This window comes from Cervus elaphus, chromosome 8, assembly GCF_910594005.1.
Source record: "Cervus elaphus chromosome 8, mCerEla1.1, whole genome shotgun sequence".
Lineage (NCBI taxonomy): Eukaryota > Metazoa > Chordata > Mammalia > Artiodactyla > Cervidae > Cervus > Cervus elaphus.
This window is the reverse complement of record NC_057822.1, coordinates 16,410,573-16,422,607: the sequence shown is the minus strand read 5'-3', so window position 1 is coordinate 16,422,607 and position 12,035 is coordinate 16,410,573. Positions and strand designations below refer to the sequence as shown.

The 12,035-nt window shown below is 43.8% G+C and overlaps 1 protein-coding gene and 1 non-coding gene across 3 annotated transcripts in view; both read left to right on the top strand.

The window, feature by feature from the left end:
* The window catches only part of ARMC9 (armadillo repeat containing 9), a 171,376-nt gene that overhangs the window by 121,492 nt on the left and 37,849 nt on the right, over positions 1-12,035 (top strand). For both annotated transcript variants that reach the window (XM_043909702.1, XM_043909703.1), the window contains exon 20: positions 11,527-11,631. In XM_043909702.1, the coding sequence (XP_043765637.1) occupies positions 11,527-11,631 (105 nt within the window). The remainder of the gene's footprint in view (positions 1-11,526; positions 11,632-12,035) is intronic.
* LOC122699061 lies at positions 7,687-7,789 on the top strand. Its single transcript, XR_006342547.1, has one exon. It is a non-coding gene; the product is annotated as a U6 spliceosomal RNA (small nuclear RNA).

Here is a 12,035-nt window from a genome sequence, read left to right as displayed (position 1 = left end):
CTTTAGTAATCTGATGCATTCTGCCCAAGTACATAAAGACCAGTAATTTTAGTAAAATTCCTTCCAACAATGGTATTTAAAACCCACCCTAATGAGGCATTTATTCTTCAAGAGCTCCTTATCCATCACCTGCTTACTTCACAGAGTAGATTGCAAAATATGCATCGTTTGGAATTCACAAGCAGCTGGGGAAAGCTGGCAGTGTGCTGTTTCTACACAAGTGAAACCCACTTAAATCGGGGGAAACTGGTGGAAAGTAGTCTCTCCTGTCCCAGAGAGAAGGCTGAAGCTGTAAGATCATCCCTGAGTGTCTCCTAGGTGTGCCTGTTTCAGAATATTCTGACACATCCTCAGTGGTTTCCACCCACTTGGCCCCAGCGGCACAGGTGGACCCAGTGCCCTGCTATCAGCAGGCATCAGTTTTATGGGCTCTCTTTACGTTTCCCACCACATCTTGTGATTTCCTCTGCCTTCCCGAACCTCCCTCTGTATCTAGTTTCCCAAGTGTCGCTGGAAACAGACTAGTATTGAATTAAGCTCTTGAAGTATTGAAGTATTGAAGTTAAAGGGCTTCCCTGGTGGCTCAGTGGTAAAGAATCTGCCTGCCAATGCAGGAGATGCAGATTTGATCCCTGGATCGGGAATATCCCCTGGAGAAGGAGATGGCAACCCCCTCCAGTATTCTTGCCTGGGAAATACCATGCACGGAGGAGCCTGGCAGGCTGCAGTCCATGGGGTTGCAGAGAATACTCAATGACGAAACAACCCTGTTTAATGGCACCTTCCAGCTCATTGAGTACAGCTCGTTTTCCTTCTGTTCTTTATGTATCAGGAGTCTTGACGATGCCTCCGTTTCCTTTTTGCTGATATCAGTGTTTCTTAGAAAAACCATGACAGTGACTTGTTTTTGTCTACACAGTATATGGAAAACTTAAGAAATTTTCTTAATCAGTAAGTCCTGATTTTGAAGGGAGGATTTTAAATTATCTCATTTGCTGGAGGGAGAAGTTCAGGCACTGATAAGAATCAAGTCTAATCGCCTCACTACTAGCTCTCTTAACCAGGAGCTGTCCATTTAATAATGACTTTCACATCCATTTTCTAACATTTCTGCATCTGACACTAATATGATATTCTTGAAAGCACCCAGTGTATTTGCCTGTATGTTGGCAATAGAAAAACTGTGGCAGAAGAAGCAGTCTCCAGATGGAAGCAGACTGGCTGAGGTGCCCTGGTTCTTCCTTGGGCCCCACACTTGCATATGACACTGTGACTTAAGTTAACTTCTATTACCATATATATTATGGAGCCAAAATATATAAACTATCCTGTGTTTTCCAAAGTTTATCAATTATCAGTGAATTTAACTATGAAGTACTTTTAATTTAAAAAAAAATCAATTTGTTTTAATTTTTTAAAAAAATTGAATATCTCAGTGAATCTCTAACTGATTTGTTTTTTAATTAATTTATTTTTAAGAAGAATAATCACTTTACAGAATTTTGCTGTTTTCTGTCAGACATCAACAAGAAGTTAGTAAGTAAGGCTTTAACTTACGATTGAGAATATGTTTGTTAGTTTGTGTATTTGCAAGTGAATGTCTTACATATGTACTTGTTGTCCAGAGTAGAGAAATACTTTTGCTAGTGTTGATTAAGCTTAGCCATTGACCTTTTATTTTTCATTGAAATGGAATGTGGACGTTTGTTTTGTTTCTTAAGGTCTCCTATTTCATCCTGGCAGGGAAGTGGTGTATCACCAATACCTCTGTGAAACTGTGATTCACATGCCCGTTGCCAGCTGGTGCCTCCACGGCTTCATTCCCTAGAAAAGAAATGAAATCCTACTCCACCGCCCAGCACCCTTAGCCATTCACTCTGACCACAGAGCCCAGTGCTATCGTCCACAAAGAGCAGTCATTTTCCTAAAATAGTCATATAGTGTACATACTATTTGATCACCAAGATGCTGGTGTTTTAAGTAAAGCTTAACTTGAAGCCCAGGCAGCAGTAAAACCTTACCTGGCTGTCCCAGACCTGACCTCAGGTAGGGCCTCACATAGCATTACCTTTAAGGAACCCCGAGTGAAATTTCAGGATGGTGGGTACACCACACTTGGCAGAGTTGCCAACTCAGGTGAACAGCAAAAGAAGGCAGTAGCCCTTGCGTGGAAAATGATCAGGACAAGGGGCTGAATGACCATGAACCTGGTGTTCCAGTTCAGTCAAGAATGGGTTCTCCATCCGTGATGAGACAGGATGGATGGAAAGAGAGAGGACGAGATGGGGCAGGGGTGGGGTTGGGGGGTTTGGGGGGGTGGGACAAGTGGGGTGGGGGGATTGGGAGAGGAATGAGGGGTGGGGGGGTGTGTGGATCCAGTCCTTGGCCCTCCTCTCCCCTCTCTGCCCCGTTGTGCTCAATCTCCACTGGGCACTGAGGTCCAGCCTGTGCCTCCCTGGAAACAGGCTTCTCTTCAGGGACCCGGGTCGTGGAGTCAGAAAGTTCTGGGCGGAAGGGGGCTGCCCCGAGCTTAGAGACCTACCCCTCCAGACCAGGCTCTTCCTGTGGGCTTATCACTCCTCTCCAGCTCAGGTTCCACATCACACAGAGCAGGTGTCATGAAAGGAACCCCCACGGAGTCCCTGTGAGAGCTGAGGTGAAGTGCTGTGGAAACGCACATGGCTTCCTCCGCGCTCACACGTAAGCTGGAGCGGGTAGCGTTTCCTCAGCAGCCCCCACGGCAAGCGAGACAGCGCGGAGGGCGAGGACACGCTCCGGGGTGGACTGGAACCTTCCTGAGTCTGCTGGTTCTGGTCTGCTCTGGGGGCCACCTAGGATAAGTCGAATCCCCTTTTCCTAAGACAGCCTCCCCCGCCCCGCCCCACCCCAGGGTGACAGGGTCTGGTGGTGGCAGGTGGCGCTGACTGACCGTGTGGTGAAGAGACCTGTGGAGACACGGGTGCGCCCTGGAACAGCCTCCCTGTCCCAACCCCGCAAAGGCAGTCCTCACAGGAACTGGGGGTTTTGGTGTCCTTTGGAAACTGACTCAGATAAATCACATTCACCAAAACGGCTAGGAATCAGCTTGGAAATAAGGATGGGTATTTACTTAGGTTTGCAGAGCAGAGCTACCTCTTCCTTTTGGCAAGTTTTAGAGGAAGCAAATTCCACATTGTTGAGTGGGTGAGGACTCAGGAGAAGGACTGGCTGGATGATGTCAGGGACCCTTGTCACCCAGGCATGCCGGCCTGGGGCAGCCCTCTGATCTGAGACTGGCTGGCCCTAGGCCTGCTGCCCCTCCAGGGCCCCTTCCTTCCTCTGGCCTCACTTCACAGCAGGCCAGCTCCCCTCACACGGACACATTTTTTCCCTGGATTCTACCTTGGTCAGGTGACAGGACAGGACAGTCTGGTCTGTTTTGTATTATTTATTTATTTATAATTTATTTTAATTCATGTATTTATTCGACTGCCCCAGGTCTTAGTTGCTACATGAGGGATCTTTAGTTGCAAAACATGGGATCTAGTTCCCTGACCAGGAGTCAAACCTGGACCCCCTGCATTGGGAGCATGGAGTCTTAACCACTGGACCACAGGGAAGTCCCTGGTCTGTCTTGTATGGATCTTTATAATTTAACCTACAGAGGACAGTGTAGTCTCTGAAGTGCTGGCTTGGAATGGGGGAGAGTACCACAGCTTCCCCAGTGCCAGCTGGCATTTGATTAGATGCAGTTCATATTTACTCAGTTCAGTTCAGTTCAGTCGCTCAATCGTGTCTGACTCTTTGAGACCCCATGGACTGCAGCACACCAGGCCTCCCTGTCCATCACCAGCTCCCACAGTTTACTCACACTCATGTCCATTGAGTCGGTGATGCCATCCAACCATCTCATCCTCTGTCTTCCCCTTCTCCTCCCGCCTTCAATCTTTCCAAGCATCAGGGACTTTTCAAATGAGTCAGTTCTTCGCATCAGGTGGGCAAAGAATTAGAGTTTCAGCTTCAGCATCAGTCCTTCCAAGGACTGATTTCCTTTAGGATGAACTGGTTTGATCCTCTTGCAGTCCAAGGGACTCTTAAGAGTCTCCTCCAACACCATCATATATATATTATTATTATTATTATCATATATACTATTATTTTGTTTTTAACTCCTCTCTTTTTGTATATTTGAAAACTTTTTTTTTTAGATCATTGTAGATTCACATAATAATAGAGAAAAATCTTGTATACCTTTTACCCAGTTCCACCCACTGCTATCATACAAAACCACAGTATAACAACCACCAGGGTATTAGCACGGATGCATTCAAGAGCCAGAAGATTTCTATAACCACTGGATCCCTTTTACAGTCACACCCCATTTACTCCTTAAACCCTGGCAACCACTAATCTGTTCATTTCCAGAGTGTTGTCGTTTCGAGAATGTTATGTAAATGGAGTCACATAGTATGTAACCACTAAGGTCTGGCTTTTTTCATACAAGGTATTTCACTGGAGGTTCATCCAGGTGCGTGTGTGGTCAGTAGCTCATGGTTTGGCTGGACATTGTTTGTTTAACATTCTCCTGTGGCAGAATGTCTGTTGTTCCCAGGTTTTGGTTTTTACAGATAAAGCTGCTGTGAACATTCATACACAGATTTTTGTGTGACAATAAGTGTCCATTTCTCTAGGATAAATGCCTAAGAGCATACTTGTGGGTCATAAGTAGTTGCATGTTTAGCTTTATAAGAAACTGCCAAACTGTGTTCCAGAGTGGCTGTACCAGTTTTGTGTTCCCACTAGGAATAGATCTACTTTCTCTGCATTTGATGTTGTTACTATTTTTTAACTTAGCCATTCTGATAGGTATGGAGTGACTTATTGTGGTTTTTAATTTACATTTTCCTAATGGTGAATGATGTTGAGCATTTTCTTGTGCCTATTTGTCATCCACATGTCCTCTTTAGTGAAATATCTCTTCATATATTTGCCCATTTTCTAATTGGATTGTTTGGGGGACTTACTGTTGAGTTTTAAGAGTTCTTTATATATTTTATATATTTAGATACTAGTCCTTTTTCAGATATGTGGTTTCCAAATATTTTCTCCTGTCTATAGCTTTTCTTTTTGTCCTCTCAACAGGGTCTTTCAGAGAACAAAAGCTTTTAAAATTTCAATAAAACTCCCATTTATCAAATTTTCCCTTTGTACTTCAAGTATAAGAACTCTTTGCGTTGCCATAGATTCAAAAGATTTTCTCCTGTTTTGTTTTTTTTTTTTCCTGATGATTTGATAGTTTTACATGTAAGTCCATGGTCCATTTGGAGTTATTTTTTTATATTATAAGGTGTGAGAATTAGTGTAAGGTTCATTTTTTTCCCTGTGCATATCCAGTTGCTCTAGCACTCCTTGTTGAAAAGACTGCCCTTCCTCTGTTGAGTTACTTTTGCATCTTTGTCAAAAATCAGTTGGGCATATTTGTGTAGGTCTGTTTTGAAGTTCTCTGTTCTGTCCAGTTGATCTGTATGTCTGTCTCTCTGCCAATATCAAGATTATAAATCCTAATTCTAGTACATGCATAATGTCAACTGGAAAAAAATTCACAGCCTAAACGTTAAGAGTTATGTTTTATTTGGGACCTTACTGAGGACTATAGCCTGGGAGACAGCATCTCAGACAGCTCTGAAGAACTGTTCCAAAGAGATAAGAGAGGAGCCAGCTATAATAGAAGTTTTAACAGACATCTCAAGTTAATGATTTTAGTATTTTTCTGTGTCTGGGAAGATGCAAGTGTCTGGACACATTGAAATTACTCTTGTGATAGTCATCTTAACTGTGTAGAACCAGCTGCACTGGCTGATAGCTCTATGAGCACTGATGGCTTCCCCGGTGACTCAGTAGTCAAGAATCCACCTGCAATGCAGGAGATGTGGCTGGAGCCATGGGCTCAATCCCTGGGTCAAGAAGATCCCCTGGAGAAGGAAATGGCAACCCACTCCAGTATTCTTGCCTGGAAAATCCCATGGACAAAAGAGCCTGGTGGGCTACAGTCCATGGGCTCACAGGAGTTGAATCCAACTTAGTAACTAGGTACACACACATCCTTCATTAACTGAAATGGCAGACAGTGTTCTTTGTCAACAATAATGTCCTGAAATCTAGTAGACTGATTCCTCTCCCTTATTCTTCTTTTTCAAAATTATCTTAGCTATTTGACTTCCTTTGTCCTTCCATATAAATTTTAGAATAGTCTTGGGTCCATCTACAGAAAAATCCTGCTGGGACTTTTACAGAAACTACATGAAACTTATATATCAACTTGGGGAGAATTGACATTTTAACTATGTTGGGTTTCTTTTTTTAATATGTATTTATTTATTTGACTGTGTCAGTTCTTAGCTGCAGCAGATGAGATCTTTGTTGCATCATGCATAGCATGTCTCTAGCTGTGGTGTGCAGGTCCCAGAGCGCTTGGGCTCTGTAGTTGCAGGCATGGGCTTAGTTGCTCCTCCACGTGTGGGATCTTAGTTCCCAAACCAGGGATCAAACTTGCATCCCCTGCATTGCAAGACGGATTCTTAATCACTGGACCACTAGGGAAAGTTCTATGTTGGGTTTCTAATTCATGAACAACATTTGTCTTTCCATTTATTTAAACCTTTTTTATTTCTTTCTTTAGTGTTTTGTAGTTCTCAGCATACAAGTCCTATACGTATTTGGTTAGATTTATACCCAAGTATTTCTAACCAGGTGGCTCAAGTGGTAAAGAATCTGCCTACCAATACAGGAGGCACAGGGGTTGCAGATTCAATCCCTCGGCTAGGAAGATCCCCTGGAGAAGGAAATGGCAACCCACTCAAGTATCCTTGCCAGGAAAATCCCATGGACAGAGAAGCCTGGCAGACTACGGTCGATGGAGTCACAAAGAGTTGGACATGACTGAGCATACATCCACACACTTCCTTTTATGAAGATACTATCATTGTCTAGTTTTGGTACCAGGGTAATGCTAGCTTCATAAAATGAATTAGGAAATATTTCTTCCTCTTCTGTTTTCTGGAGAACATTGTGTAGAATAAATGTTTAGTTCAGTTCATTCACTCAGTCCTGACTGACTCTTTGCACTGCCATGGACTGTAGCACGCCAGGCTTCCCTGGCCATCATCTGCTCCCGGAGCTTGCTCAAACTCACGTCCATCCAGTCAGTGATGCCATCCAACCATCTCATCCTCTGTCATCCCCTTCTCCTCCTGCCCTCAATCTTTCCCAGCATCAGGGTCTTTTCCAAGGAGTCAGTTCTTTGCATTAGGTGGCCAAAGTATTGGAGTTTCAGCTTCAGCATGAGTCCTTCCAATGAATATTCAGGACTGATTTCCTTTAGGATTGACTGGTTTGATCCCCTTGCAGTCCAGGGGACTCTCAAGAGTCTTCTCCAACACCGTACTTCAAAAGCATCAGTTCTTCGGCACTCAGCTTTCTTCATAGTCCAACTCTCACATCCATACATGACTACTGGAAAAACCATAGCTTTGACTAGACAGACCTTTGTTGGCAAAGTAATGTCTCTGCTTTTAAATATGCTGTCTAGGTTGGTCATAGCTTTTATTCCAATGAGCAAGCATCTTTTAATTTCATGGCTACAGTTACCACCGGCAGTGATTTTGGAGCCCAAGAAAATAAAATCTGTCATGCTCGCTTTGGCAGCACATATACTTCCATATATCATTCCAAAATTGGAACAGTACAGAGAAGATTAGCATGGCCCCTGCGCAAGGGTGACATGCAAATTTATGAAGCGTTCCATATTTTTAGAAACTATAAAACTCCTAGAGGAAAACATAGGCAAAACACTCTCTGACATAAATCACAGCAGGATCCTCTATGACCCACCTCCCAGAGTAATGGAAATAAAAGCAAAAATAAACAAACGGGACCTAATTAAACTTAAAAGCTTTTGCACAATGAAGGAAACTATAAGCAGGATGAAAAGACAGCCTTCAAAATGGGAGAAAATAATAGCAAATGAAACAACTGACAAAGAGTTAATCTCAAAAATATACAAGCAACTCCTGCAGCTCAATTCCAGAAAAATAAACGACCCAATCAAAAAATGGGCCCAAGAACTAAACAAACATTTCTCCAAAGAAGACATACAGATGGCTAACGAACACATGAAAAGATGCTCAACATCGCTCATTATCAGAGAAATGCAAATCAAAATCACAATGAGGTACCATCTCAGACCAGTCAGAATAGCTGGTATCAAAAAGTCTACAAACAGTAAATGCTGGAGAGGGTGTGGCGAAAAGGGAACCCTCTTACACTGTTGGTGGGAATGCAAACTAGTACAGCCACTATGGAGAACTGTGTGGAGATTCCTTAAAAAACTGGAAATAGAACTGCCATATGACCCAGCAATCCCACTGCTGGGCATACACACTGAGGAAACCAGAATTGAAAGAGACACGTGTACCCCAATGTTCATCGCAGCACTATTTTTAATAGCCAGGACATGGAAGCAACCTAGATATCTGTCAGCAGACGAATGGATAAGAAAGCTGTGGTACATTTTCACAATGGAATATTACTCAGCCATTAAAAAGAATGCATTTGAATCAGTTCTAATGAGGTGGATGAAACTGAAACCTATTATACAGAGTGAAGTAAGTCAGAAAGAAAAACACCAATACAGTATACTAATGCATATATACGGGATTTAGAAAGATGGTAATGATGACCATATGTGCGAGACAGCAAGAGACACAGATGTAAAGAACAGCCTTTTGGACTCTGTGGGAGAAGGCGAGGGTAGGATGATTAGAGAGAATAGCTTTGAAACATGTATATTATCATATGTGAAATAGATCGCCAGCCCAGGTTCGATGCTCAGGGTGCTCAGGGCTGGTGCACTGGGATGACCCTGAGGGATGGGATGGGGAGGGAGGTGGGAGGGGGGTTCAGGATGGGAACACATGTACACCCATGGCTGATTCATGTCAATGTATGGCAAAAACCACTACAATATTGTAAAGTAATTAGCGTCCAATTAAAATAAGTAAATTTTAAAAAATATAAATAAAAAAATTAAATAAAAATAAAATCTGTCACTGTTTACATTGTTTCCCCATCTATTTGCCATGAAGTGATGTTACTTTTTTTTTTCAAAAGTTTGATAGAATTCTCCAGTGAAACCATGTGGGCCTGGAGATTTCTTTGGGGGAGATTCTAAAATTATGAATTCAATTTTCTTAATAGTTATAGGATTACTCAGGTTATGAGAGTGTAATAATTTGTGTTTCTTATCCAAATTGTCAAATTTATGTACGGTTGCTCATAGTAGTCCCTATTATCCCTTTTTAAAATTTATTTTTAATTGGAGGATAATTGCTTTACAATGTTGTGTTAGTTTCTGCCATACAACAATGTGAAACAGCCATAAATATACATACCCCCTCTCTCTTGAACCTCCCTCCCACCCCTTTTGATGTCTGCGGGTCTGTAGTGATAGCTTCTATTTCATACCTGATATCAGTAACTTATGTCTCTTTCCTTTGTCAGTCTCACTAGAGGTTTGACAATTATATCCATCTTTTCAGAGCCAGCTTTTAGTTTCACCAATTTTCTCTTTTGTTTTTCTGTTTTTCTTTTCACTGATTCCTGCTCTTCTCTCTGTTGTTGCCTTCGTTTTGCTTGCTTTGGGTTTACTTTGTTTTTCCTTTTCTATGGTCTTGAGACTTTCCTTTTTGTTGTTGTTTTAATAGTTACTTTTATTTATTTATTTGGCTTCACCGAGTCTTAGTTGCAGCACGTGGGATCTTTGATCTTTATTGCAGCATTCAGGATCTTTTTAGCTGCAGCATATGGGACTCAGTTCAAACCCAGGTGCCCTGGGAGCTCAGAGTGTTGGCCACTGGACCACCAGGGAAGTCCCAAGACTGTTTCTTTCATTTGTTTCAAAAGTGTTTGTGATTGCTCACTGAAGCATTTTTATGATGGATCCTTTAAAATATTTTCAGATAATTTTAGCATCTCTGTATCCTGATGTTGGCATCTATCATTTTTCTCTTAATTCAGTTTTGAGAACACTCTGATGCCTGGTATGATGAGTGATTTTTTTATTTAAACCCCAATACTTTGGATACCATGTGATGAAACTTTTGTCTTATGTGAATCTTCTGTTTTATCTGGCTTCTTCTGACGCTGCTCTGGCAGGGGAGCAGGGGCTCCTCTTCATTACTGTTAGAAGTGCATAAAAGTCCAGATTCTGCCCCTGGCCTCTATGGAGACCCAGTAGAGGGGAAGCGGGGAGGAGACTCCTCGTTAGTGCAGAACGGGGGTGGGAGTTCTCCATTCCTAGGAGGCTTCTGCCATAGGAACGGCGCATTACTGCTCCCCACATGCCCCCCCCGACACCGCAGGAGCATGGAGAAACAAGGCAGTGGTGGACATCCTGGGTCTCACCAGGGCTCCTCTGACCCCATCCCCCTTTGGCGGAGTTACCGCCAAGTGGGGGTGGAAGTCCAGGCTCTCCACCAGGTCTCTTCTCTCCCTGGTGCTGGGGTGTGGGGATGGCTCATTACCACCAGCAGGGTCGAAACTCCCCCTCCCTACTTGTCCTCTGATGTCACCACCCCCCCTCCCAGTGACATCACAGCCTGACGAGGGCAGAAGTCTCAGCTCCCTTGCCGGTGTGCTTGGGGGTTGGTTGGGGCTGTGGCCGGGGGCGGGGGGGGGGGGGGCGCGTTTGACAGTGTTTGCTCCAGTATCTGCTTAGTGTCTAAAAGTCCCAGCACACTGGGCACCCCCCTTTACTGGTTCTTTGGCTAGAGAGGGCAAGCGTTTGTCTTCCCATTCTCATTTCTGGGTTGCCGCCTTCTTCATCACGAAGTCTAGACTCCCTAAGGCCAAAAGTAAACCCGGGGACTCACCACCTTTCATTCCTTGTGTCCCAGAACAGCCAGCCAGTCTGCCTCCTCCTCTCCACCTTTCAGGGTCTCCTAGATTTATTTGGTACATAACGTCCAGTATTTTTGGTTTTGCTTAGTGGGAGCAACAAGGGAAAAGATGTCCACTCCTTGGAAGCAGAACAGTTCTTATCTTTTTATTGAGTCTTTTCACTTACAGACTGTAAATTTCATGAGAAGAACAAGCCTATAATATACAGTTTTGTATCCCCTGTAATGCCTGTGCGTATGGAGGGGCTTAATAGTTATTTGTAGGCTCGCTGGTTCACATGGTCTTGACCTCACAGAGAAAAACATTTTGAGAACTGTAACTAGGAGAGACCATTCAATAGCATCTTGTTGAATCTGTTCTCACCTGTGGTCATGGAAGTGGTCATTAGGCACGAGACTTCTTAAAGAGGTGGGTTGGCATTTTCCTTTTCATCTTCATGGAGGTCATGAGCCGAGGGCGTTCTGCTCTTGAGACCCTTGAAATGCCAACCCAAGGCCTTCCCATTTCACGACAGGTGCCCACTCAGGGAGCCACCCTCTGAGGACTTGCCAGCGGGGTCAGAGCTCTCACTTCATGTCTCCTTTGAAACAGGAGGACCATGACACTATGGAAGCCGATCTGGACAAGGACGAACTGATCCAGCCCCAGCTTGGAGAGCTCTCAGGAGAGAAGCTTCTGACCACGGAGTACTTGGGAGTAAGTACCATGTGAAGGGAGTGGGGACCCCATAATAGAAAGGAGAGATGGGCCATTGATGGACTTACCGTTTACAGTAACACACGAGGATTTGGCTTGATCTGTTATGATACTGTGTTTATGAGACGTTCCATCGTGACCAACTTGCTTCCAGGGGCAGAGGGCACAGTGGCCCTAGTTGTTATCCTAACCAGACCCGCTGGCAAACAGAAAGCGGTTAGAGTATAGCTAAAAGGCACACTCTAGAGCCTTCATAATGTCTGAAGGTATGCTCGTCCTTGTGTGTGTGCCTGCGTGCTAAGTCGCTTCAGTCGTGTCCAGCTCTTTGCAACCCTATGAACTGTAGCCCACCTGTCCATGGGTTTCTCCAAGCATTCCTGCCATGCTCTCCTTCAGGGGATCTT